General features: G+C 45.0%; 1 protein-coding gene across 1 annotated transcript in view; it reads right to left on the reverse strand.

Annotated features, from left to right (window-relative positions):
* Positions 1–24,382, reverse strand: part of MYO16 (myosin XVI) — a 2,821,299-nt gene that overhangs the window by 1,340,367 nt on the left and 1,456,550 nt on the right. Inside the window, exon 17 of the mRNA XM_086934162.1 lies at positions 6,417–6,528. Coding sequence (XP_086790288.1) covers positions 6,417–6,528 — 112 coding nt within the window. The remainder of the gene's footprint in view (positions 1–6,416; positions 6,529–24,382) is intronic.

A 24,382-nucleotide genomic window follows, 5' to 3' on the forward strand; every position in this document is an offset into this window, starting at 1 on the left:
GAGAGTCCCTGCTTGTCGCTAGTGTTGCACTACGCCAATTAGAGCCTCCCCCTTCCTACACAGAACTACAAAAGAAGGGTAGCTCAATGGATGTTCCCTGTATTGATCAAGGAGAAACTAGAGATTCTCAAGAAAGGGATCTCATTGAATAAGACTTACAGAAACTCCCCGGGGGAGAAAAGTGAAAGGTCCCTATAAGGGATACTAAACATTATTTATCAGTGTGAAGTGCTTGGGCAAAATGTTTCAGCAAATAGGATGCGAGTCAGAGCTTGTAAATTCTAGACTACAAGTGGTTCTCCTAAGCAGTGCGAAACCATAACCTGTTCTCAACAGTGAAAGAAGGATAAGAATAATACCTGCAGGAAGCAGGAACACCACACGGGGTTTCACCAGTATGTGGGATAGACAACCATGGACCCTGTCATGGAATGCTCAATCGAGAAAGAAATGAAGAACCAACATCCCCCATAAAAATGAAAATGAGTGGATTTAGAGAGACAGACAGGAGCAACAGCAGAGCTAAGTTTCTGTTCTACTCAACTGTTGCGAAGACGCCTCAGAGTCAGCAGGAGCAACGAAAAGGTGGGGGCTGTCATAGGCATGTCAAGCAAAGTGGTCTGAACAGCCTTCAAAAAAGCAGAGGTGCATAGCCAGGCACGGTGATGTAGCGCCACTGAAGAAGCCATGTCCCGACCAACCGACTCAGTGGCATCCATCCTACATCTAATAATTAATTTAGCTGCGTGCTGCCAATCATGGATCAACTGGGTAAGCTCGCTCCGAGTGTCATCTGGAAGCGATGGCAACAGACGTGTCAATGAATCTTACAATGTATGGGAAAAGTGTCCAAGAACGCAAGATGCATTAATGGAATGCAAAAAAGAACTTATGGAGGTGGAGATATGTGTGCCAAAAGTGTCCTGTGTCCTGGAATTGCTCTCTGATGGAACATGCGGGAGTGAGTCAATATCATGCGACACCAAAACAGCCTGTACCACCAAACTATAAGGAGTAATGTGCAGGAGGAGACAGGCCAGATTACCAGGGGCCGGATGGTGTCTGTGAGATAAAAACCGACCCATCCAGGTCCCTCTATTGAGTTTATCCCAGATTACAACAAAATCTCATATAGGGCAGCACAATAGGGAAGCATCAGCTCCACCCCTGTTTGGTCCTGATGGACAACGCCAACTAGGGGATCAGTAGATTTTTCTAAAGAAGAAAGATATAAATCCAAAATCAGAGCAACTCGCTTTAGCATATCAGCTAAAGAGGAGCACATCTCTGTAGCAAGATCAAGATGGGAAAGAAGGCCCAAGTCTGGTGAAGACTTTAATCCAATAGCTTAACCCAGTTCAGTTAGCCAGAGATCCTTCACAAGAGGCTGAGCAGCATCACAAATAGGGTGCAGAAACCCTGACTTGTCCCCATCACCACCTAAACAGCGTTCCTCAGAAGGAAAAACATTAATGAGCTCCACAGAAAGTGGAAGAAGTGTGTCCAAGATAGGCAGCCCCATTTTCTCTGCACTTGACGTCAACTGGCGCCAAGTTGGTGACATATCGAAGGTGGAAAGGGGAAGTAGCATGGTGCCGATTGGTGCTGCTGATGGTGCTATCAGCTGATTGGATACAAGTGCCGAAGGTGGGAACCCCAAAGGGCTGTGTACCAGCACTGAGATCGAGTCGACCATCCAACCCGAGGGCTTAACTGAACCTGAGGGTGAACCCACCAGCATGACACAGAGGAGGCGCCTCCCACCCCCTTTGGGCCTGAAGGCACTCCAGGGGAAGATGAAGGCCCAAATATAGCATGCAGAAAGCAATATTATGCTTGCATCTGGGTCAGAGTTGTCCCAACTCCAGGGTAGACAAAGAGGCAAATGGTGAATTTGCGCAAGAAGTCATCAACGGGCAAGGGAGATGAGGCATGAGAGTTGGAATCTCTGTGTGTTGAAGTCTGGGGATGCTGTAATTTCCACTGCCTGTATCAAGACTCACTGTAGGACAACGAGGAAGAGTGACGTCCACGGGAACGGCTCCTGGACCTGGCCCACGAACGTACTGTGCAGTGATTATGAGAGCCGTGCTGACAGGAGCTTAATCCGACATTTCCACAGCACCTTCGGTCGAAGTAGATGACAGGAGTCTCACTCCTCAGAGTCAAGGTGCTCTCCCAAGCACCATATACAAATAGAGTGTGCGTCCATTGACAACATTTGCCACCCTCAAGACCCACAAGGTTTGAACAGACAAAGCACACTGTTTACATGAAGAAATCATAGAAGTAGACCAAAAGTGACTGAGGTAACTTTTTCTCCGCATCAGAAAAAAAAACTGGCATCAGTGCATCGTGTGCGGCTTATATGGACTCTTGTGACATTGCATACATGAAAGTTGTCTGTACGGAGTTGTATGACGCCCTCTACTGATGTGGAGGGGTACTGCTGAAGAAAATTTCCGGATGCTGTCTGGCACCTGGAGAGAATTCTAAGGTAAAGAATCTGTGGCTAGACGTCTCAATCAGATTATATAATGCAATCATAAATACACAATCAATCACATACAATTGTATTTAACCAGACAATAGTAGGATCCCAGATTTTGGCTTAGCACTTGTGTTTCCTAGTACTTTGAGTGACTGCCAGTTGTAGACCATATAAATCAACAACTCGGGAAAACTGGTGCTTTTTTGTGTTTCCTAACTGTTCAACCAAGGCTTGCTGATACGACGTCTGACGATAATTACAGTAAAATACAATGAATCGAGCCCTAGATTATTGGCTGAGAACTGAGAAGCCCAAAATCGTAAATTTAGTGACACACAAATAGTTATACCAAGTAGTTCACTAAATTCTCTAGTACCCAATAATGCTGAGTCTTGGAGTATTTCGCAAATAGTTGGGTCGTATTTTGACTTAGAAAGAAGTGCAAGTCTTATTTGTAGGCCCACTTGAAGAGGCGTAATGGGGTATTATAAAGATACTGGATACATTTTATATTGATGGGTTTTGAGCTGAAGCACATACAAGATCTGGTGGCTTAATTGAATATTCTTAAAAGTCTCTTCCCTTGTAACATTTATGCCTCGCCTAGCAGTCTCTCTGGTTGAAAAATGGTCCAAATTATGTGTTTGACAAGCCAATACTTAGACGATTAAAACAACCGATGGATAATTTACGATAAATTGTTAAAAATAAATCCTTTATAGAAAAAGGGCTCAAATTAACGTAATAAGCTGTCACCTTGATAAAGTATTTATTTAATTGGAGGTGTTTAGAAATACATAAGACTGCAATAGAGTAGGCTTTTGGTAAATGTGTAGGATAAAGAAAATGTTTAAACAGTTGGACCACGTTCTGTAGCCAGGTCTCACTCCTTAAAGAAATAATTGCGTTATTTTCAAATTTGGGGAGACACGGCTAAAACATAAGGATGTGAATCTAGTCTTCTGTGGGATCCCAAATATATGAGCCAAATACGTTTAAAATAAGAGGAGTAAAAAACAAACAAACAAGGAAGGAGGGGCCATATTATCAAGCAAGGGCGATACATTATCGACGCTTTTATCGGCAGGAAACTACCGCTAAAGTAGCGATAATGGGCTTGATAATATGCCCTTGTGAATTCCCATAGAAGCCCAGGTTAACACCAGAACCTGGGCTTCTATGGGAATTTACAAGAGGAAATTATCAAGCCAATTATCGCCGCTTTAGCGGCAGTTTCCTGCCGATAAAAGAGGCGATAATGTATCGCACTTGCTTGATAATATGGCCCTAGGTTAGATCAGAGTATACATCTGAAAGAGGTAACCTCTACCCCACTACTTGTGCCAACCTTATAGAGAAGAAGAACCAGCAACAAAATGTGAGGCAAGGTGAAGTCCAGGGCCACTTTCTACTGAAAGTTGTAGTAGTTTATTTGCTCAGCACATATTTGTACAGGCAAATACATCTATTTTAAGTAGATTTTATCTTGTGAGAAAAAACCAATATGGAATTACCGAGATAGGATGCCCATTATTGTAACATTTCATCTTCCCATAAAGCCTAGTGAAGACAAATCTATGTTTTGCAATTGGAAGGTTGGTGACGAGAGGGGACCTATGATTGAGTGTAAACACCTCCTCCACTTGAATGTAAATTTATCCCCATGGATGTTGCACTATAAACATATTGCTAATCCATTTTACTTGTTGGATTAATAACATTTGTGCATTCCCTCAGTTAAGTCAGTAACCCAATATGCCTGGGCAACATTTACTTTCACTGCCATGGCATATGTGTGCATACACTGACACACTGAGACGCAAACACACACACAAGTGCAATTCACTGCCATTGCACACATTTATTCTTAAAAGCACAAAAATGAGAGGGTAGAGCCTTGGGGAAACGAAAAAGGTTTCAAATGTGACCCTCTCTTACAGAGAGACTCTAATTCCGTCTTGTGATTTCCCTTGAATATCTTTCACGCTACAACCGTTCCAACAAAATTGACAAATGTTGCAGAGAAAACCAATAGTGCTAAAGCGCTTGATCTGCCTCTGTCTCGTTTGACTATCAACCTCCTCCTAACACTCATTAACTATCCATGCTAGGCCTTCTGCCAGGCGTGTAATGGAGGCCCTTGCAGTCACGTTGGCGGAGGGGGCTCCCAACCAGGTTTCTGTCAACCCCCCAGCTTTAGCACCTATGGGGTTGGGCTCTTGATGGACCTCTTCTGTCTGCAACTCGGCAGGCAAAGACTCATAATTAATGTGAAAGGCTGGGATGGTGAGTGGATGGATGGGTGGATTTGGAATGGTGGATGGGTGAGTGAGTGAGTGAGTGAGTGAGTGAGTGAGTGAGTGAGTGAGTGAGTGAGTGAGTGAGTGAGTGAGTGAAAGGGCAGATAGACAGGTGCATGGATGAATAAGCGAAAGGAAGGATGTAAGGTCGGGTAAGCAAAAGAAGGAAGGATGGTTGAATGGATGGGAGGATGGATGAGTGAAAAGGTGGATGGATTGAGGAACGAGTAAAATGGTGGATACATGAGTGAGTTAAAGGATGGATGAGTGAAAGGGTAAATGGATGGGTGGATTGAGGGAAGATTTGATGAATGGATGTATGTGAAAAGATGGATGGATGAGTTAAAGGATGCTTGTAAATATGGATGAGTAAAATAATGGATGGACCAGTGAAAGGGGGTAGATGGGTGGCTGGGTGAAAGGTGGACAAATGAATGAATGACAGTGTGAATGGATAGGCAGCAGAGTGAAAGGATGAATGGTGAGTGAAAGGGTAAATGGATGGATAGATGAGTGGATGGATGGGTCAAAGAGTTGATGGCTGAGTGACAGGATGGATGACCCAGTGAAAGAATGAATGGATGAGTGAAAGGATGGATTGATGAGTGAAATGGAGATGGATGCATGGATGCTTGAGTGGAGTGAAAGTGTGAATTGATGACTACAAGGATGGATGATGAAAGGATGAATGAATGGATATGTTTGATGGATATGTTTGGATATGAATGGGTTGATGGAAGGATGGATGGACGGAATGATGACAGATTGAACATTGGATGAAAGACTGAATAGATGGCAGAATGTACAGGTGAAATGGTGGATATCTACGGGTGGATTGAAGGATGAAAGAATGAATAGATAGATTATTGGATGGAAGAGACAAGCAACCTCTTCTAGGGAGGGTAGCAATGTCTTGTTACACTTCCTTTGTGCCATAAGAGCTTTGGTTCAATTTGGGGAGCATTTTAATGTTCTTGCGATTCCCCTGCTTCCAAACCCTCCAGGGACCCCACTGTGACCAAGGCCACCGGCAAGAGGTATAATGCTGCTTTTAAAATAAACAACTTCAATGTCTTTTGAGCACAACATATGATTCTGGCTTAAAGAAAGGTAACAGGCTGAGTGTACATTGAGAATCATAGCTTCGTGAATACGCCTTGTATTTTTCATGCGTCCAAATGTATTTGATGCATTACTGTTTTGTGTCTAACAACCTCACCCACAGTGTACTCTTGTTATTGCGATTGGGCTTCCATCTGAATGAATGAATATATCCCTATTCATTCATCTGTTAATCAGTCTATCGGCTGATCAATCGCTTGACGAGTTATTTGTGTAGTGTGTATTTGGTTAGCTACGGGTTGGTCTACCTACCTGCCTGTCAGCAATCAGTCTGTTCTATCTGACAGACATCGATGCCTGATCACACACTAAAATAACATTGGCGACCACTGAAGGCGCCTGCGCCAATCCCTCATCACTCCAAATGTGATGCTGTTGTTTTCCTTTCTGAGTAATGAGCGATACATATTCGCTATGAAATTGTCAGTGAGCGCCCCAAGATAGTTTCGACTTGTTTTGCGTTGATTTCTCGGAAAGAGGTACATGCTGGCCACATAACTTACCAGATTGTTAAATCCTAAAACACTTAAGGCTTGTTTCAGGGAAACCAGTTTATCTTTGTTTTGCGCATTTGATGTTGTTGATGCATCATCCAGTACGCTCTGGCTCAGGTACCTGCACAGACAGAAAAGCACGAAAGCGTTACATTTTGGCACGGTGTCATGGCCGGGGGCTCTAATAGATTCTAGCTACCCTAGCACTCAGAACCCGGCGGGAACATTATAAAAGACTTGAACACAATGTACTAACTTGTTTACTACAGTTTCAGCGAACAAAGCACACGCTTCTAGTCGGATAATGAACATGTGTTATAAAATATGTGTACCAATTTAAACATGATACTGGACAGTTTCGTAGAAAGATTCACTTTAAACAAATTAGGAAACATTTGCTTTCGTTGTTGTTGAGTTAACAGTCCTGTAAACTGTACACCACGGCACTTTCCAGAGTATAATAAACTGGTGTTGTTACTTCATGTCCGTTTTAGCAGTATAAAAACTTCTTTTTTATTTAACTGATCATGTATGACCTTGACTTGCAAGATTAATGTTGAGCTCTTCTTCATTTATTTGACCTTGTGCTCGATTAACATCGAATGCGACAATTTGGCCTTGTTCGATGACTAAAAGAGTACTTGCTGCACACTGTTCTACAAACAAAACTGATTTTTAAACTCTGACCTAAATATATAAAGCTGTCTAAATAGCACGACTAAAAAAATCAGTCCTGTTATTATGGGTTTTCAACTAATACCACATTTTACTTGTCTGTCTGGAAAATTGTATGGTTTTGTGTTATTAACATTGAAAAGAAGCACAAAAAACTCAAAAGTTTTGACTTTTCTACAGTGCATGCATATAGGCGCACAGCATCCATAATACTAAAAAGCTAATTGGTTATTCATCTCTCCGCATCGCAATTCTTCAATTTCTATTCATTGTAAATAACAGATGGTACTGATAAGAAATCTAATGATATGTAACTCACAGACTTGGAAAGATGAAAGGCTGAGATGACTTTGATCGATTCAAACTTGTGACCTGCAGATTACTGCCATCAACAGTGGTGAGCATTTAACTCAATTACAACCCTACTGACATGGCAGATACATGGAGATATGCAGACAGATCAACATAACTAGAGACATCTATGCACAGAGCAGAGACAAACATACCTACAGCCAACTCTTGTAACTCTTGAAGGCCTGCCAGAGCTAATTAATGACATACACCCAGCAAGGGACCTCCCACTGATTTACATCTTGATATAAATTATATCTGCTTACCAGAGCCAAAACCATGACATGTTTCGAATCATAACTTTCCATTTGTCCTACATGGTCATATGAAGAAGACTGACCTGAAGAAGTTTCATTGTAAAATGGATGAAACACATTGACTGACTAATGGTGGATTTGTACTACTATGCAATTATACAATTGCAAAGAAGAATTATCATTGTTTTTCTCACGCAGTGAGTTGTGATCATTAATTTAGGAAATAGGAAACTGCTTACTGTGGTCATGCCATATAGTGGACTGAGGTGCAGCCCTTTATTTGTGAAACATGATCCAGCAAAAATGAACATCACCACATATAGAGAGACCACTTAAAATCCAGAGCTGGATGACCTTGAAGGCTTTGTGAAATCACTAAACAGTGCCTCCATGGACACTACAACAGAGCACTTACAGCAGCTTCTGGAGAAGACAAGTGAGTCTCACTCATTTTCCTGATTAAGGCATCAGACCTAGAACAAGCAGAACGTGCAATCCCACAGGTAATTCGACAGAACAGGCCTGCATCAGAGACTAGTCTCTTACTATAGACAGGGACACATACAGATCACCTTTGAAAGTGAGAGAGCGCAAACTGACCAAAATGTAGAAATACATCACACTTACACGTAGTAAGCACAAATCATGAAGAGAAATGCCATGAGTGCTGATAGTATCCATAGTTATATTCTGAAATGTGTAGTTAATATAGAAGTTTAAATAGAAGTGGAACTAATACAGAAATGTGTGAAGTAATACAATTTTATTAAGCATGATTATTCCTGAATCCATGTTGTGTAGCTGCTAAAATGTAAGATGGCATACCAAACGTTGAAATGTGGTAGGCCTCAGGGCCTAAGCAAGGCGGGAGGGGGAAGGTGATTAAAATTCACAATATGGATTGCACTAATGTTTAGTATTAATGAGTAGGCTTTTTGATTTATAGATGTGTTTACTGAAATCAGTAGAATATGAGTACTAACATGCTAATAATTAAAGAAGAAGTTGAATGCTATAAAATGTAGTAGAGCTGGAAAGCTTTAAATGTTGATTTATACGTATTAGTCTGGGTCGAAGAATGTTGCAATGCGGTTGGAAAACCATGAGAATTGGGATTAGGCTGCAGATGTCTGTCTGGAAGAGAAAAGGGGGTATTCAATTATTAATATAATGAATAGAAGCTTGTTCAAGAAATGGACCAGACATGGAGGAGGGTTCCGGAATGTTTAAGGGGTATCAGCGGGCCGGAGACGAGTCTGAGAAGCAAGGTCGACTCTAACCACAAGGCCTCATCATGGAAACAGCCAGAAGCTACACCACGTGAGGGGCGTCTCACGAGGGGCGTCCTAAATGTTGTTGTATTTTTGTATTAGGGACAGCACCCCTGGGGGGAGTTGGAGCAGACGCCTGAGGATCCTTTAGAGAGCGGATGGGTAGGCAGAGAGGGGTCATGATTGGAGATCTATAGGTTTTCACCAAGAGTTTGAGAGTGGGTGGCTTCCCTTGGGAGTCATTCACTGCTGACACCTTTGATAGGTTGAGACCTGGTTAAGTAGGGATACCATCTAGAACAGGGTAGGGAAAGCCTAACCTGTATTTTCCTTCCGCCTGTAAATGAGTGATAGATTTCAATATGTGTCTATGCTAACGGCACTATTGTTTTTAGAACTGGTATTGATAGTTTCCGTTGTTCGTCTGAGGGCTTTCAGAGAACACGTGTACGTAGTAGGGCCCGTGTATCTGGTGAATCTCATCTTGAGATGCTTGTACTTGCAACTTATAATAAATCTTTGAAAGCTAGAAGTTGTTTGTGATCCTTTGAAGCAGAGTCCATTACTGGGGGAACTAATTTGGTAAGAGATGCACTTTCTTTCCTCAATGACAGGCAATAAAGATTCAGTCGGCCAGACCGGGGTTTTAGATCGATAGTGATAAGGTATTGATCAAAATCTCAACCCTTCCAGTTGGTAGCAGAGGATGGTTGCCTTCTCGAGGAAGGTGATCTAGGCCAGGTTAGATTACCCCAAGCCCCCTAGAGACCGAGGATCGGAAGAACAGCCCGCGGAAGAAGGACCGGATGACGTGAGGCAGAAAAGCAGCAGTATCGGTCGAGAGTGAGTATAAAGGGTCATGCGTGTTAAGATTGCGGTGTTTTGTATTGTATCTATGTTGTAATGTTTGGCGGAGTTGAATGACTGTAGAGAGACTGTGGAACAGGTTGTGAGCGCGCGCAACCGGTGGAAATCTTAGGCTCAAGGAGAGCTTAAGTGGTTCCGGTGTATCGGACACCCAGAAGTAATTGTTAACCAGGGTGAAGGGGGTCATGAGGTACCAGTGACCACCCGAAGGACCAGATAGGGGGAGTGAGTGCGCGAGTAACAGACGCTGGTCGGAAGTTACTGTGTGCGTAAAGAACCTATCAGAGTGACGACAGACATCTCGTCAGTTGTGTTGATAATTACAGATAGACTGTGGACGTACAGTCGAGGGAAGTGACCGCTTGGTCGGAAGTAGTCATTTTTCAGAGTATGAATGGGACGCATGCATGACCGCGAGGAGAGCTGAGAAAGGAGGGGTGCTGCTGCGAAGCGGAGACTAGTGACGTCAGAAAGTGCCGCGCTGGGATTGGCCGGCCGGTGAAAGACCGCGCTGCGATAGGCCAGCTAGCAAAGCCGCGCTAGGATTGGTGGATTGTCATCAGGAAGTAAACAGAGTATTCAAGCTAGAAATTTTGCGCATAATTATGAAGTGTTTTAAATGGTTAAAAGCGCTGTTTAAAAGAGAACGTAGGGGATCGTATGAAGGGGAAGAAGCCCCGCCGGAGGGTACGCCAGCTCATTACATGGGGACAAATGTTGGGCTGCACACGATTCTGTGGATCTCAGAGTGGAGTAAGATGACAGATGGAAATGAGGAACTCACGTTCCCGAGGTACGGGACGTATAGATTAGAGGTGCTACACAGATTAAAAGCAATTATGACCTCTACGAGACCCTTGCCTAGACCAACACAGTTCGAAGCCCTTAATGCATGGATTAGGGCAGCGCATGAGAAGAACATGAATAGACGGCAAGAAAGAGTGAAACGTTCGGTAAGAGCAGTACAGGATTCCAAGTGGGATGAGGATGCTAAACGATGGAGGGTGCATAACATGGAAGTAAATAAATTGTATCCAGTGTTAGAGATGCCCGGGAATAAAAACCCCCTAGAAGAGGATGACGAGAGCGAGACAGAGGATAGCCTGATAAACAGATTATTGACAGACAGGCCGCCTCCGTATAACAGAGCAGGGGGAGATGCCGAGAAAGGGGGGGGCAATGCAGGAGAGCATGGGCCGCTTCCCAGTTCCGAATGGGATCCTGCTGCAAAGAAAGAACTGTCCCAGCCTAGCCAAGTGCAACAGGTGGTCGGGAGGTTTGTGGTGCAAAGAGCGCCAGAAATGGAGTGTGCCACATCCTACGCGTTACCTGATGCCCTACAAGTACCGGTTACCATAGGTCCTATAGTATCGGTATATGATCCAGACAGGGCTAGAGGGGAGGAACGAGTACGGAGGGACAGAGAAAGAGCAGAGATGGCAAGGAGGAATGATACGATCAACTCCTCAAGCCAGTTGCCGATACCAAGAGATTGGAGCACCCCAGTACCCACGGCAGGGGATCTGGGGGACATTAGATGGCCAGAGGATATGAGGGGATCAGGACGGAAATCCTTTCAGGAGTTAAATGAGTACATGAAGAAGTGGGATGAGGCAGTAGAGGCTCACAAGAACATCATAACTGCGGAAGCTGAAAGGGAAAGGCAGGACAGCAGAGCCCGGACTCACTGCGGGGCTGAAGAGAGCAGTCCGGAGTGGGACGGGAGGGAGAAAGACAGTAGGAGAGGCACCCATTGGGCCCGGAGTGGAGGTAGATCAGACCTGGAAAACGGAGGGGTGTCTCGCCCAATACGTAGTGATGAAGACAGAAGGGCTCGGGAGTACAGAGACAGCTTTAAGTGTATCCACTGCGTGCCAGACAATAGAGAACAGAGTGGGAGTTGCGAAAGGCCGCACCATAGTCCCTGTGATGACGGACATGAGCGCAGCCCAGGGAATATGGGAAACCAAGAAGGATCGTATCAGATACTGAGTGATACAAGGCCAAGAGGGGATGGGGACCGAAGGGAGAATAACAGGGAGTCCTACTGTGAGAAAAGAGGAGAGAACGGACAGAGTAAGGTAGGGGGTAACAGGCCTGTGTTCCATCACCTTCCAAGATCGGATGGCCGAGCATGGGATCTGGAGAGATGGGAACAAGAGAGAGCACTCCCCAACTCTCCCGAACCCAAACGAAGGGCCCGGAGTTGGGATGGGAGAGACACCTGTGAACCTCCCTCGAAGGAGATATTACGAGCAGAAATAAAAGCCAAAAGGCTCGATGTCTCCAGCTTAAAGTCAGATCTGGATGACATGGTAGATGGTACCCTGCCCTTAGAAAGAATAGACATGTATGAGCAGGGTGAAATTCTGTTCATGGCAAAGGACGTAACTCGAAAGGCGAGAGAAACCCATGAGAAATTAGTGGAACTAGCAGGCAAGTACATGGTAGACCTGTCAAGAACCAAAGCCTTACAGGGCAACCACAGGCTACATTACACAGACCGAGACCTAGATGAGAGGCGAACCATCGGATTGAAAACACACATAAGGGAACTGATCACTGGAATAAGGACATGGAGGGCCCTAGATAAGTGGGAAGAGAGGTGGTCCAAGAGAGGGACCGTCAGGAGAAGCACACTTATGATGACTCCAGGAGGACAGCAGGGAGTAGAGACATACCCTTTGAGGGAAGTCGCAAATGGGACCTATGTCCACGTCCCTTGGAGTAGGGGGGATTTAGCTGCTTTTACCACCTCTTTCCCCAAATTGCGGGAAAACCCAGTGGAGTGGTATAAGCAAGTTGAGAGATTCGTAAAAATCTCAAAGGTCTTATGGATAGATTTGAACACGCTGTTTGACATAGTAGTGCCAGGAGATTTGTGGACCGCATGCAAGGTTAGCGCTGAGTGGCCCACCATAGAGCCCGAGAGAGATGCTAAGACTAATGGGCCGTCCGAGAGTGTGATGGCAAAGTTCGAGAGAGTAATGACTTGGCTGAAAGATAAAGTGCCAATGCAAGACATAGATTGGGTAAAAATTGACCGAACCAGACAGGAACCCAAAGAGACAGTTCACGAATACTATGAGAGATTGCTGAAGGCGTTCAAACAGTATAGCGGTCTGGATGTAATGGATCCAAAGGACATAGGGCAGTTTGTGTCCAAATTCGTCTTGGGTCTGAGACCGGATATTAGTTTAATGATACAGCAACACTTGATCTGTTGGCAAAATAAACCCCTAGACGAAATACTGAGGTATGCCAGGTACTGCTGTGATGAGATAGACTCCAAGGCTAAGAAACTAAAGGAGAAACTGATGGTGGTACAGATGCAGGCAGCAGGGAAGGGGGGACAGCAGCAACAGCAACCGGGAACAGGTACTGGAGGAAAGAAACAGTACAGTCAGAACAAGGACAATGGGGAGAACTCCACCTTTAGGCCCAGGATAGATATAACTGCCTTAAAGAAAACAACTAGGTGCCACCAGTGTAACGAGGTGGGACATTGGAAACGCGAGTGTCCCTATAATGTTGAGATAGGAGACGAAGAGGTAGAAGAGGAAGCGACCCAGAGTGCGCCTGCAAGAGGGGTAACGCAGTACCAGGGAAAGGTGCTCAAAGGGGGGGGGGCCACCTCCCCGAGCTCAGTTCCCACAGCCACCCAGATTAGGGACTATGGGTAAGACCTATAGACAGATGCCACTGTTTGTCGGGGGAGAGGAATGTTATTATGTGGACCCACTAACTGGACAGAGGGTAGAAAGGGATGACTGCACCCTCGGGGCAGCTCTGGAGGTAGATCAGAGGGGACCCTACGTTGAGGCCGAAGTGGCAGGGTTCCCCACGACCTTTCTCGTGGACACAGGAGCCACCAGATCCACGATCAGGTCAGCCGCGGTGCCAGGCCTGCCCATGTCTGGAGAGACCATACAAGTGGTGGGGGTCGCTAACAGGAGAATGACCAGTCCTCTGACGGAACCCGTGCAGGTGAAAATAGGGAAGTACAGTGATGAGCACCAGTTTGTGGTTTGCGATTCTAGTCCTGTATGTCTGTTAGGAAGAGACCTTTTATGCAAATTGAACTGCACTATATACTGTACACCGCAAGGAGTGGAGGTACTGACAAATGATGATGATGCTGACTTTAAAGTCGCCAACTCCAGAATATGTGTGGAACTGTATCCCACTTTGACAGTAGACGAGCTCCCCTGGGATCTGAGAGAGACCGTTGCTCCAGAAGTATGGGATTTCACTGGGGAAGAGATTGGGTTGGTGAAAGGAGTAGACCCAGTGAAAATTGTAGTGAAACCACATGCTGAGTTCCCAAGAACCCCTCAGTATAAATTGACCCCAGAAACGATTGCAGGCATACAACCCGTGATTGAGTCCATGATTAAGCAGGGAATACTGAAGGAAATCGTGGGTAGTCCATGTAACTCCCCGATTATGGGTCTGCAGAAACCAAATGGGAAATTCCGGATAGTGCAGGACCTCAGAAAGATTAATAACATAGTCGTTTCGTGTTGTCCAGTGGTACCAAATCCATCAGTGATACTGTTTCAGATACCGTTCCAAGCAGAATGGTTCACTGTAATTGATCTTTGCCAGGCTTTCTTTTCGATCCCTTTGGACGAAGAAAGCCATTTTCTTTTCGCATTTAAGCTGGAAGGTCGCGTCCTAACATGGTGTCGTATTCCTCAGGGGTATACAGAGAGCCCATCGATCTTCAACCAGCTCCTGAAGAGAAATCTTGAAAGTCTAGTACTGCCCCAGAGGTCAGTTCTGGTCCAGTACATAGACGACCTCCTTGTGGCGTCAGAGACAGAGGAAGCTTGCAGGGAAGACTCTATTGCTTTGTTAAACCATCTAGCCGAAAATGGGCATAAGGTGTCCCCGGGAAAATTGCAGTACTGCCTGACGGAGGTACAGTACTTGGGACACAGAATTGAGAAGGGGAAACGGAAGGTGTCACCAGACAGGATAGAGGCCATCATGAAGATGAATGCGCCTAAAACGCAGAGAGAAGTCAGGATGTTTCTAGGAATGGTGGGATATTGCCGACAGTGGATCGCAAACTTTTCACTGAAAGCAAAGCCCTTACAAAAACTGACGCACAAGGAGGTGAGTGATCCGGTACCATGGGACAAAGACTGTTTGATGGCGTTCCTGCAGCTGAGAGAGGACTTGTGTCGTGCTCCGGCTCTGGGAATGCCAGATTACGATAAACCATTCTTGCTCTATTGCTGTGAGAGAGAGGGATGCGCGCTGTCTGTGTTAGTCCAAATCCATGGGAATGCCCGTAGACCAGTCGCGTATTTCTCGGCTACTTTAGACCCAGTAGCCGCAGCGTTGCCCGGATGTCTCAAATCCGTTGCCGCAACAGGTGTCAGCATTGAGAGGTGTGAGAACATTGTAATGGGGCACCCGTTAGAGGTGCATGTGCCCCACTCTGTTGAATTGTTGATGACCAGGACCAAAACCCAGCATCTGACGAATAGCAGGCTCACGCGCTATGAGCAAGTTATTCTTGCTGCAGAGAACGTGACCCTCAGGAGATGCTCTGTTTTGAACCCTGCCACCTTGATGCCACTTCCAAACGATATTGAGGGTGATGATGAATGTACAGACCATGACTGCCTCGATGTGACTGAACTATGCACCAAACCAAGACCCGACATCGTAGATGAGCCACTGACCGACCCCGATGAAATTTTCTTTGTCGATGGCTCATGTGTAAGAGACGAAGTTGGGCAGTTAAGAGCAGCTTACGCTGTTTGTACAATTACTGGAGTAGTGGAAGCTGGATGCCTGGAAGGAGTTCACTCCGCTCAGGTAGCCGAGATTATTGCCCTGACGCGTGCCTGCCTGGCAAGCAATCAAATCCGAGTCACCATATACACTGACAGTCAATATGGTTACGGGGTAGTTCATGATTACGGGCAGTTGTGGTCTCAAAGATGTTTCATGACCTCTTCAGGCTCTCCCATTCGCAATGGAGAGTTTGTGCGCCTGTTGTTGGAGGCATTGCAATGTCCAGCAGGTATCGCAGTTGTGAAGTGTACCGCACATACCAGAAATATGGACTTCGTGTCACAAGGCAATAGATATGCCGACGAAGTCGCACGGTATTGCGCGGAAACAGGGTATTCTTTCACCGAGGTGGAAGTGGGTGGAATAAATGTAAGGACTGAATTAGCTATGATATTGGAAACTGTTGATACTTGGGACGAACTGAAGGAGATGCAAGAAAATGCTCCTGATTGTGAAAAAGAAACATGGCAAAAGGCAGGATGTGTAGTGGGGGAGGCCCATTTCTGGGTTTCAGCAGATGGCAGAGCAGTGTTGCCCAATGAGATGGTGAGCCCAATGGCCCGACAAATACATGGTCCTGTCCACCTAGGAAGAGATGCTATGCTGAGAGTGTTTAGACAGACCTGGTACAACCCCAAGTTCAGAGTAGCAGCCGAAGCAGTGTGCCAGCGTTGTGTGACGTGCCAGCAGTTGAATGTAGGGAAGAAGACACCAGTTGCACTGAGCCACATAGGGAGGTCAGGAGGTCCATTCAACCGAATGCAGATAGATTTCATTGAAATGCCAAGGTGCAGCCGCCTCCGTTATATCCTGGTGGTTGTTTGCGTTTTCTCCAGATGGGTTGAGGCATATCCTACACGCAGGTGCGACACCCTCACAGTAGCTAAGATATTGCTCAGGGAGCTTATCCCGCGCTTCGGGGTGCCGGCCTCTTTGGAATCAGATAGGGGAACGCATTTCAACAGCTCGCTTGTGAAAATGATTTGTGCAGCTTTGAATATAGACCAAAAACTGCATTGCAGTTATCGACCAGAGGCTTCAGGAATTGTGGAGCAAATAAATGGCACCATCAAGGCCAGAATTGCGAAGGTGTGTTCATCAACATCCTTGAGTTGGCCTGATGCGCTGCCATTGGTCCTTATGAGCCTCCGTAGTACCCCGGATAGGAGAACTGGTTTGTCTCCTCATGAGGTACTGATGGGAAGAGCAATGAGGTTACCTTCTGTCCCAACTGCTGCATTGATTAGCATCACAGATGATATGATCCTGGACTATTGTAAGGGGCTGTCTGACGCCATTCATTCTGTGTCCCTTCAGGTGCAGGCTGCCGAGGTACCATCGTGCCAGGACCCTTGTCATGACTTGCTTCCTGGGGACTGGGTCCTGGTGAAGAAGCACGTGAGAAGCAGCTGCTTGGATGTTCGTTGGCGTGGGCCCTTCCAGATCATCCTGACCACAAACACAGCCGTGAAAGTGGGAGGCCTGCCCAATTGGATCCACGCGTCGCACACGCGGAGGGTTCCAGCACCTCTGATAGAAACAGCTCCTCTCTCGGATAGACGTCCAGCAGCGGACCGAGAAGCCATAGAGGGGGCTAGCCAAGCTGTAGAGGTGCCAGCGGAAGCAGGGAACGAGTCTGACCAAGCTGAGGACGGTCAGTACAACAGCGAAACAGACAACGCTACTGAAGGGGAAAGTAGCTGGGAGTACGAGTCAGACACTGACAGGTCTGACAGAGAGCGTGAACCAACGAGAAGAAGACGGAGTAGAAGGGTACGCGGAGAAGCTGATTGGCCGCAGAGAAGGAGCTCTAGCCTAAGGTCAACTCTGGAGAGAACCCTTCCTCCGATATCAGAAGACTCAGACCCAGAAGACGGTGCTCAGGGCGCTGAAGCACCGGAGTTGAGGAGGTCAAGAAGAGTGCGGGTGCCTAACAGAAGATACTCCACCCCTGAGTGGACATATCTGGCGACAGATGGCTTCGAAACCAGTGACAGGGAGGATCCGAGCGGTGGTGGTGTCCAGTTCTGAGCCCATCGTGACAGTGGAGATAAGATTGTTAGTGCCCGGTGTCGAACAAGAAGGGTCACTGACATTCATGCTTCCCCGTCCTCCCCGCCTCAGCAAGATAAAGGACATGTTTCTCACAGAATTGCAATTCCCTGATTTTGGTACAAAGATATCAGCCGCAGAAGAGCACAATCTTCGTCTGGAAATATTGAATTTTGCTGTCGAAGCTGCAGGCGAGCGCCTGATAGTGGATGCTTAAAAAGACTTTGTAAATAAGCGTGAAGAAAAGAAGATTACCTAGCGCCTAGGAAGCAGAGAATCTTAGGGACTTTCCCTGAGTGGATGGAGAAGGGCTAGGGTTGTCTATATTGGACTAAAAGGAACTTTGGCGGAAAAGGTTGTCAGCTTCCAGTTGCGTGGTTCTCAAGACAAAAGGAGTAAAGAGACTGTAAAGGAAAGAAAGAAAGAAAGGAACTTTGTGCAGAGTTACGAGAGAGCCACACTATCTGGCGAAATGGAGGCTGGTACCCAGAACCGCAGAGCGAAATGTATAATAGGTACACTAATAGTAGGAGTGATAATATTAATAGCTTTAGTAGTAACAGTCTCCTATGTAAAGGGACGTGAGGAAGAGGCAAAGGTAACTGATGTGAAATCTGTAGAGGCGCTTACACCCACCGTTGCGGGTGGGAAAGGGGAAAACACACAAGAGAAAGCGTTATTAGCTGCAGAAGCCCACAGGTTACACGTAGATGAGTCCCAAGGTGACTTTAGGTCAAATGCTTATGCAAAATTATTGTATGAATATGTGGATGCCATGGAGGTCAAGGACTGCTATGTCTGCATGCAGTTGCCGGCGTCTGTAGATGAAGGCATTCGTTATCATCACCTCCCGCTGACATATGGCATTACATGTAGCTTATTGCTTAGTATATTTTATGGGAGAGATAGTTTTGAATACTATTTCTCCAATTATGACTCAGTGCTACCAGAAGTCCCAAATTATAAGCAGATGAACAAATGGGACTACTGGAAGAGTGAAGACAGATTGGCCAAGTTCTTCATTCCTTGGATTACATTAGACACTTCACATGCCCGCAGAAATAATCTGACATGCAAGGTGTCGGAAGTTGAGAAAAAGTTCATAGGGCAGGTGGATGATCGAAACAGGAGGCAAAGGATTTTGAAAAAATCAGGACAAGGGAAAACGGATTGGACCGATGAAGAAAGGGTACACAAAAGAAAGGGTAGTAGTGGTCCAATAGCTTTAGATAGAACGCAGAGAGGAAAGTTATGTCTTCACAGAGCCAAAACGTATTATGAAAATGTATACGTGGGAGAAGTTAGCTGTGAACATGCTTTCAATTTAGAGTACTACACCAAGGACTTCCTGAAGGGAATGCAAGTGATTCCAAATGTATATTTCGTATGTGGAAGAAATGCTTACGTGAAGCTACCTGATAATTGGTATGGCTCATGTTACTTGGCAATTATCTTCCCTAAAATATACCATGCCCAAGACTTAGAGATCATCGAGGGCAAGACATCATCGAGGGGAAGGAGAGATGTAGGAGGTGTAGAAATGGTTGGAGATGTCTTTGGAGCTGTGTTCCCTTTTCTAGGATTAATTCTTAATGATGTTAAAATTAGACGACTAGCAACAGTCGTAGACAGGTTGTCTGCCAGTACTGCTCAGTCCTTAATGCTGGTAGAAGGAGAGATGCAATCGATAAGGGCTATGGTTCTTCAGAACCGTCTTGCCTTAGATGTCCTATTAGCAAAAGAGGGCGGAGTCTGTAAGGCTTTGAAGGTCCAAGAATGTTGTACTTACATTCCAGACAATTCGAAGCCCCTTGAAAAGGTTATTAGGAACATAACTGATATTCACAAGGAGATCGAAGACCTGAGCAGAGAAAATGTCTGGGAAAAGGTGGGCCAAGGGATAAGTGACGCTGGAGGTTGGCTCACCACCTTAGGCAAAAGTTTTGTGTGGAAAATACTAAAACCTATCATCATAATATTGATCTGTGGGATCGTGTTGTGGGGATTGGTGAGGGTATTCAAATGGTACAGATCAAGAAGGTCAGAGAGGGCTCAGAGAAAGCAGCTGCAGAGATTGGCTGCCATACAAGATAGTCAGTACCGGAGTCTGAGGGCTTTGGAAACCCAGAAACGAGTTATGCTAGCAATCACTGCAGTTTGAATAATAATGATGACCCCGAGAGGTCATCAAAGGGGGGAACTGAGAGAGCGCAAACTGACCAAAATGTAGAAATACATCACACTTACACGTAGTAAGCACAAATCATGAAGAGAAATGCCATGAGTGCTGATAGTATCCATAGTTATATTCTGAAATGTGTAGTTAATATAGAAGTTTAAATAGAAGTGGAACTAATACAGAAATGTGTGAAGTAATACAATTTTATTAAGCATGATTATTCCTGAATCCATGTTGTGTAGCTGCTAAAATGTAAGATGGCATACCAAACGTTGAAATGTGGTAGGCCTCAGGGCCTAAGCAAGGCGGGAGGGGGAAGGTGATTAAAATTCACAATATGGATTGCACTAATGTTTAGTATTAATGAGTAGGCTTTTTGATTTATAGATGTGTTTACTGAAATCAGTAGAATATGAGTACTAACATGCTAATAATTAAAGAAGAAGTTGAATGCTATAAAATGTAGTAGAGCTGGAAAGCTTTAAATGTTGATTTATACGTATTAGTCTGGGTCGAAGAATGTTGCAATGCGGTTGGAAAACCATGAGAATTGGGATTAGGCTGCAGATGTCTGTCTGGAAGAGAAAAGGGGGTATTCAATTATTAATATAATGAATAGAAGCTTGTTCAAGAAATGGACCAGACATGGAGGAGGGTTCCGGAATGTTTAAGGGGTATCAGCGGGCCGGAGACGAGTCTGAGAAGCAAGGTCGACTCTAACCACAAGGCCTCATCATGGAAACAGCCAGAAGCTACACCACGTGAGGGGCGTCTCACGAGGGGCGTCCTAAATGTTGTTGTATTTTTGTATTAGGGACAGCACCCCTGGGGGGAGTTGGAGCAGACGCCTGAGGATCCTTTAGAGAGCGGATGGGTAGGCAGAGAGGGGTCATGATTGGAGATCTATAGGTTTTCACCAAGAGTTTGAGAGTGGGTGGCTTCCCTTGGGAGTCATTCACTGCTGACACCTTTGATAGGTTGAGACCTGGTTAAGTAGGGATACCATCTAGAACAGGGTAGGGAAAGCCTAACCTGTATTTTCCTTCCGCCTGTAAATGAGTGATAGATTTCAATATGTGTCTATGCTAACGGCACTATTGTTTTTAGAACTGGTATTGATAGTTTCCGTTGTTCGTCTGAGGGCTTTCAGAGAACACGTGTACGTAGTTGGGCCCGTGTATCTGGTGAATCTCATCTTGAGATGCTTGTACTTGCAACTTATAATAAATCTTTGAAAGCTAGAAGTTGTTTGTGATCCTTTGAAGCAGAGTCCATTACTGGGGGAACTAATTTGGTAAGAGATGCACTTTCTTTCCTCAATGACAGGCAATAAAGATTCAGTCGGCCAGACCGGGGTTTTAGATCGATAGTGATAAGGTATTGATCAAAATCTCAACCCTTCCAAAAGGGAGCCCTGAGGACTGGTAGGAGGTGGCGATAATGCTTTCCTCTTCAGCTCCCAGTACACTGACTACCCCTAGACGAGACATTTTCTGCCAAAATCCAATACAATTTGAGAATTCGAGATACAGACAAGATTAATAGATGACTGAAATATTTGCCGAATTTAAGGCTTCACAAATGCACCTAGTTTAGATATGGTCACTGCACATAATGTAATTTGCACTTTAGCATTTTCTCTTTTTTGCATTATGATGATCACAACCCTAAAATCCTGTATGCACGCTTGCATGCTTATAAACAATGAAAATATGACATACTAGTGGCCGAGACTGGGCATTAGTCTTTATGAAAACATTGTGGGGTTGTGAGTCTGTAATACCTAAATGCTAAGCATTGACCGAGTAACCCTGGTTCTTACTTCCAGTACCATGACACTTCAGAACGGCATTCTTCCTCTTTGCCACAATATAGTATCAGAGCCATGGTTAGGCCAATCTACACCGCACAAAGTGTGCTCCCAGTTCACAGTTAATTGTATCTGACCACCCCTGCGTGATCATCCCCTTGTAATTGTTATTCCTTGCATGCGTTGACGTTCAGTTTCATGTGACATTGTAACCATTGCAACTGTTGATTTCATGCCAAAACTATAGATGAATGAAACAGCACATCTGAAGTGTTCATTTTTTTGTTTATTCAATTTCCAGATAAATCTATTATTCTATTATAGACACACAATATAGGGCTTTTTTAAATTAGTATCTATCTATCTATCTATCTATCTATCTATCTATCTATCTATCTATCTATCTATCTATCTATCTATCTATCTATCTATCTATCTATCTATCTATCTATCTATCTATCTATCTATCTATCCATCCATCCATCTACCTATCTTTATGTGTAAAACAGGAAGCAAGACACTGGGTAGTTTCCAAGTTTCTGCAGAGATTAGCTGCTTTATATCGAGCACCCTACAACACCAGTGACACTCTGAATTTGCTCACCCTCACCTCAAATGTCAGCTTTTCCAGCCGAGTTTTGGGCATAGGATTACCACAGTGTCACCCATGCCGAGCCAGAAAGGGCCAAAGTCTTTTGCCGTTTCCACAGCAAAGTCCTTAAGCATTGGATTAGCAAAGTGTCATTTACGCTGAGCCACTGGTGTAACAAAACTTAAGGGGGCCTCCCTGCAAGGTGCGTGGAGGGGCCCCCTCCGGGCTCAATCAGGAGCTCTACGGCCAGAGTGCTGTGCTGAGGGCCCCCCCCGCACCGCAGGGGCGGCGGGGGCCTGTGTTACCCCCCTGCGCTGAGCTGACAAATGACAAAAGCCTTTTACCACTCCAGGAACATTATACTCCTTTGGATTGGTAAAATACCATCCAAGCCACCTGAAATAAATACAAGTAACCCATGAGGTGCTTTCCTATAGGTAAAACTCATCAGAGAGGTACAGCTGTATCCAAACACAAAGGAGCACCCGCTTTAAGTTAAGACAAAACCCTTTCAGGCTCAGAATGCAGAATACATTAAGCAAAACAGGAAACAATGAACTCTGGGTAGTTCCCAGGTTTAGACGGAGAGCAGCTCCTTTAGAGGGAGCACTCTCGAACATCAGTGGCTCTTAATCTGCTATTGTTAGTTTTTTTATAAATGTCCCCTGGGTGTCAAACCACATGAATCTTTTTAACTTATGGGGAGGGGCGTGCATGGGGGCCTCTCCCTAAGTCGGTTTTGACACTGGCGACTTTAACCCCATGGACCTCACACATTTTAAGAAGGAGAGAGCGGCATGGACCCCTCTCTCTGGGACAGTTTCAGGCCAGGGGGCACCATCTCCTGGAGTCTGGCACACTGATGTTTTCTGCCAGGAAAAGTATGTTTATATATATATATATATATATAAATATATATATATATATATATATATATATATATAATTTTTTTTTTTTTTAGTTTTATTTAGCGCAAGGTAGACCTGAAGATATCAGGTATCAGAGCGCATTACATGAGCACCAGTTTTGTTACAGATGGATACGTAATTTTGTTTTGTTTTGTTAGGCACAGAGAGATTAAGTTATTTGCCCAGGATAACAGGACGTTGAGCGTGGTTGCCGAGACTCGAACTCGAACCTGGTTTCCTAGCTTAGAGGTCGACCGCTCTAGCCATAAGTCGACATCCTCTACCCTAAACTGTGGGCATATCCTGCCTGCACTCTCCCAGGCAGAAAACACAATTTGCTTATGCCCAGCAGGAGTAGTGAAATCAGCTGCTCTCGCCCAGGCAGGAGCAAAGTAATTGAGTCGGCTCCCACTAGCACCCAGTCATTATTCACTCCTCCAGAGAAGGAGCGCCCTATAATGACCTGAGAGGGCTCCTATTTATATATTTCTTGGAGCCTGATTGTGGGGGGTTGAAGAGAGTGCAGCCTCCCAAGTATAAAAAAAACACAGTAAGTCTCCTTAGCCATTACGTTCAGAGCTTACCATATTATTTTTAAACTACTCCAAGCTTGAGCTGTATGATCTTGAGCTGGAGTGCAAGGGTCCCTTGAGGTGGGTTTATGACCAGAAAAACAGTTAAAAGAAAGACTCAAAGACATGATGATGTTTTTTCCCTAATAAGAATTTATTTAAATAAATATGATAATCTGTTTCATTAAACATTGCAATTTGGGAAGTTACATAATGTATATTTGATTGTAATTCTTGGTGACTTTTTGACAAAGATAGCACTTCTGCTTTTATATGCTGACCCCCCTCATATAGCTTAGACGCCCACTTTTATACTTTGGTGTTCTGACCCTTTGACAAAGTCAGTAGGTCTGCCTTATTTAACATGACACCATTTAAATAGTATAATTATGAAGTCAGCCATGCGTGCCCATGAGGGTTTGGATGTCAGGCCCTGCAGCTAACGTCATGCATGGGATTTGCTGCTCGTGTGGGTTGGACACAGGGTCTGGCTGCAGGCGAGTTCCTGCAGTGTGGCTGCATGGGGCATGTGGTTGGCATTACATATTGTAATAAAATATAACTTTATGTTTAAAAAACGTAGAAATTCACAGAGAAAAATGTTAAAGGGACATTATAGTTTGATATGGC

This window comes from Lissotriton vulgaris, chromosome 8, assembly GCF_964263255.1.
Source record: "Lissotriton vulgaris chromosome 8, aLisVul1.2, whole genome shotgun sequence".
Taxonomy (NCBI): domain Eukaryota; kingdom Metazoa; phylum Chordata; class Amphibia; order Caudata; family Salamandridae; genus Lissotriton; species Lissotriton vulgaris.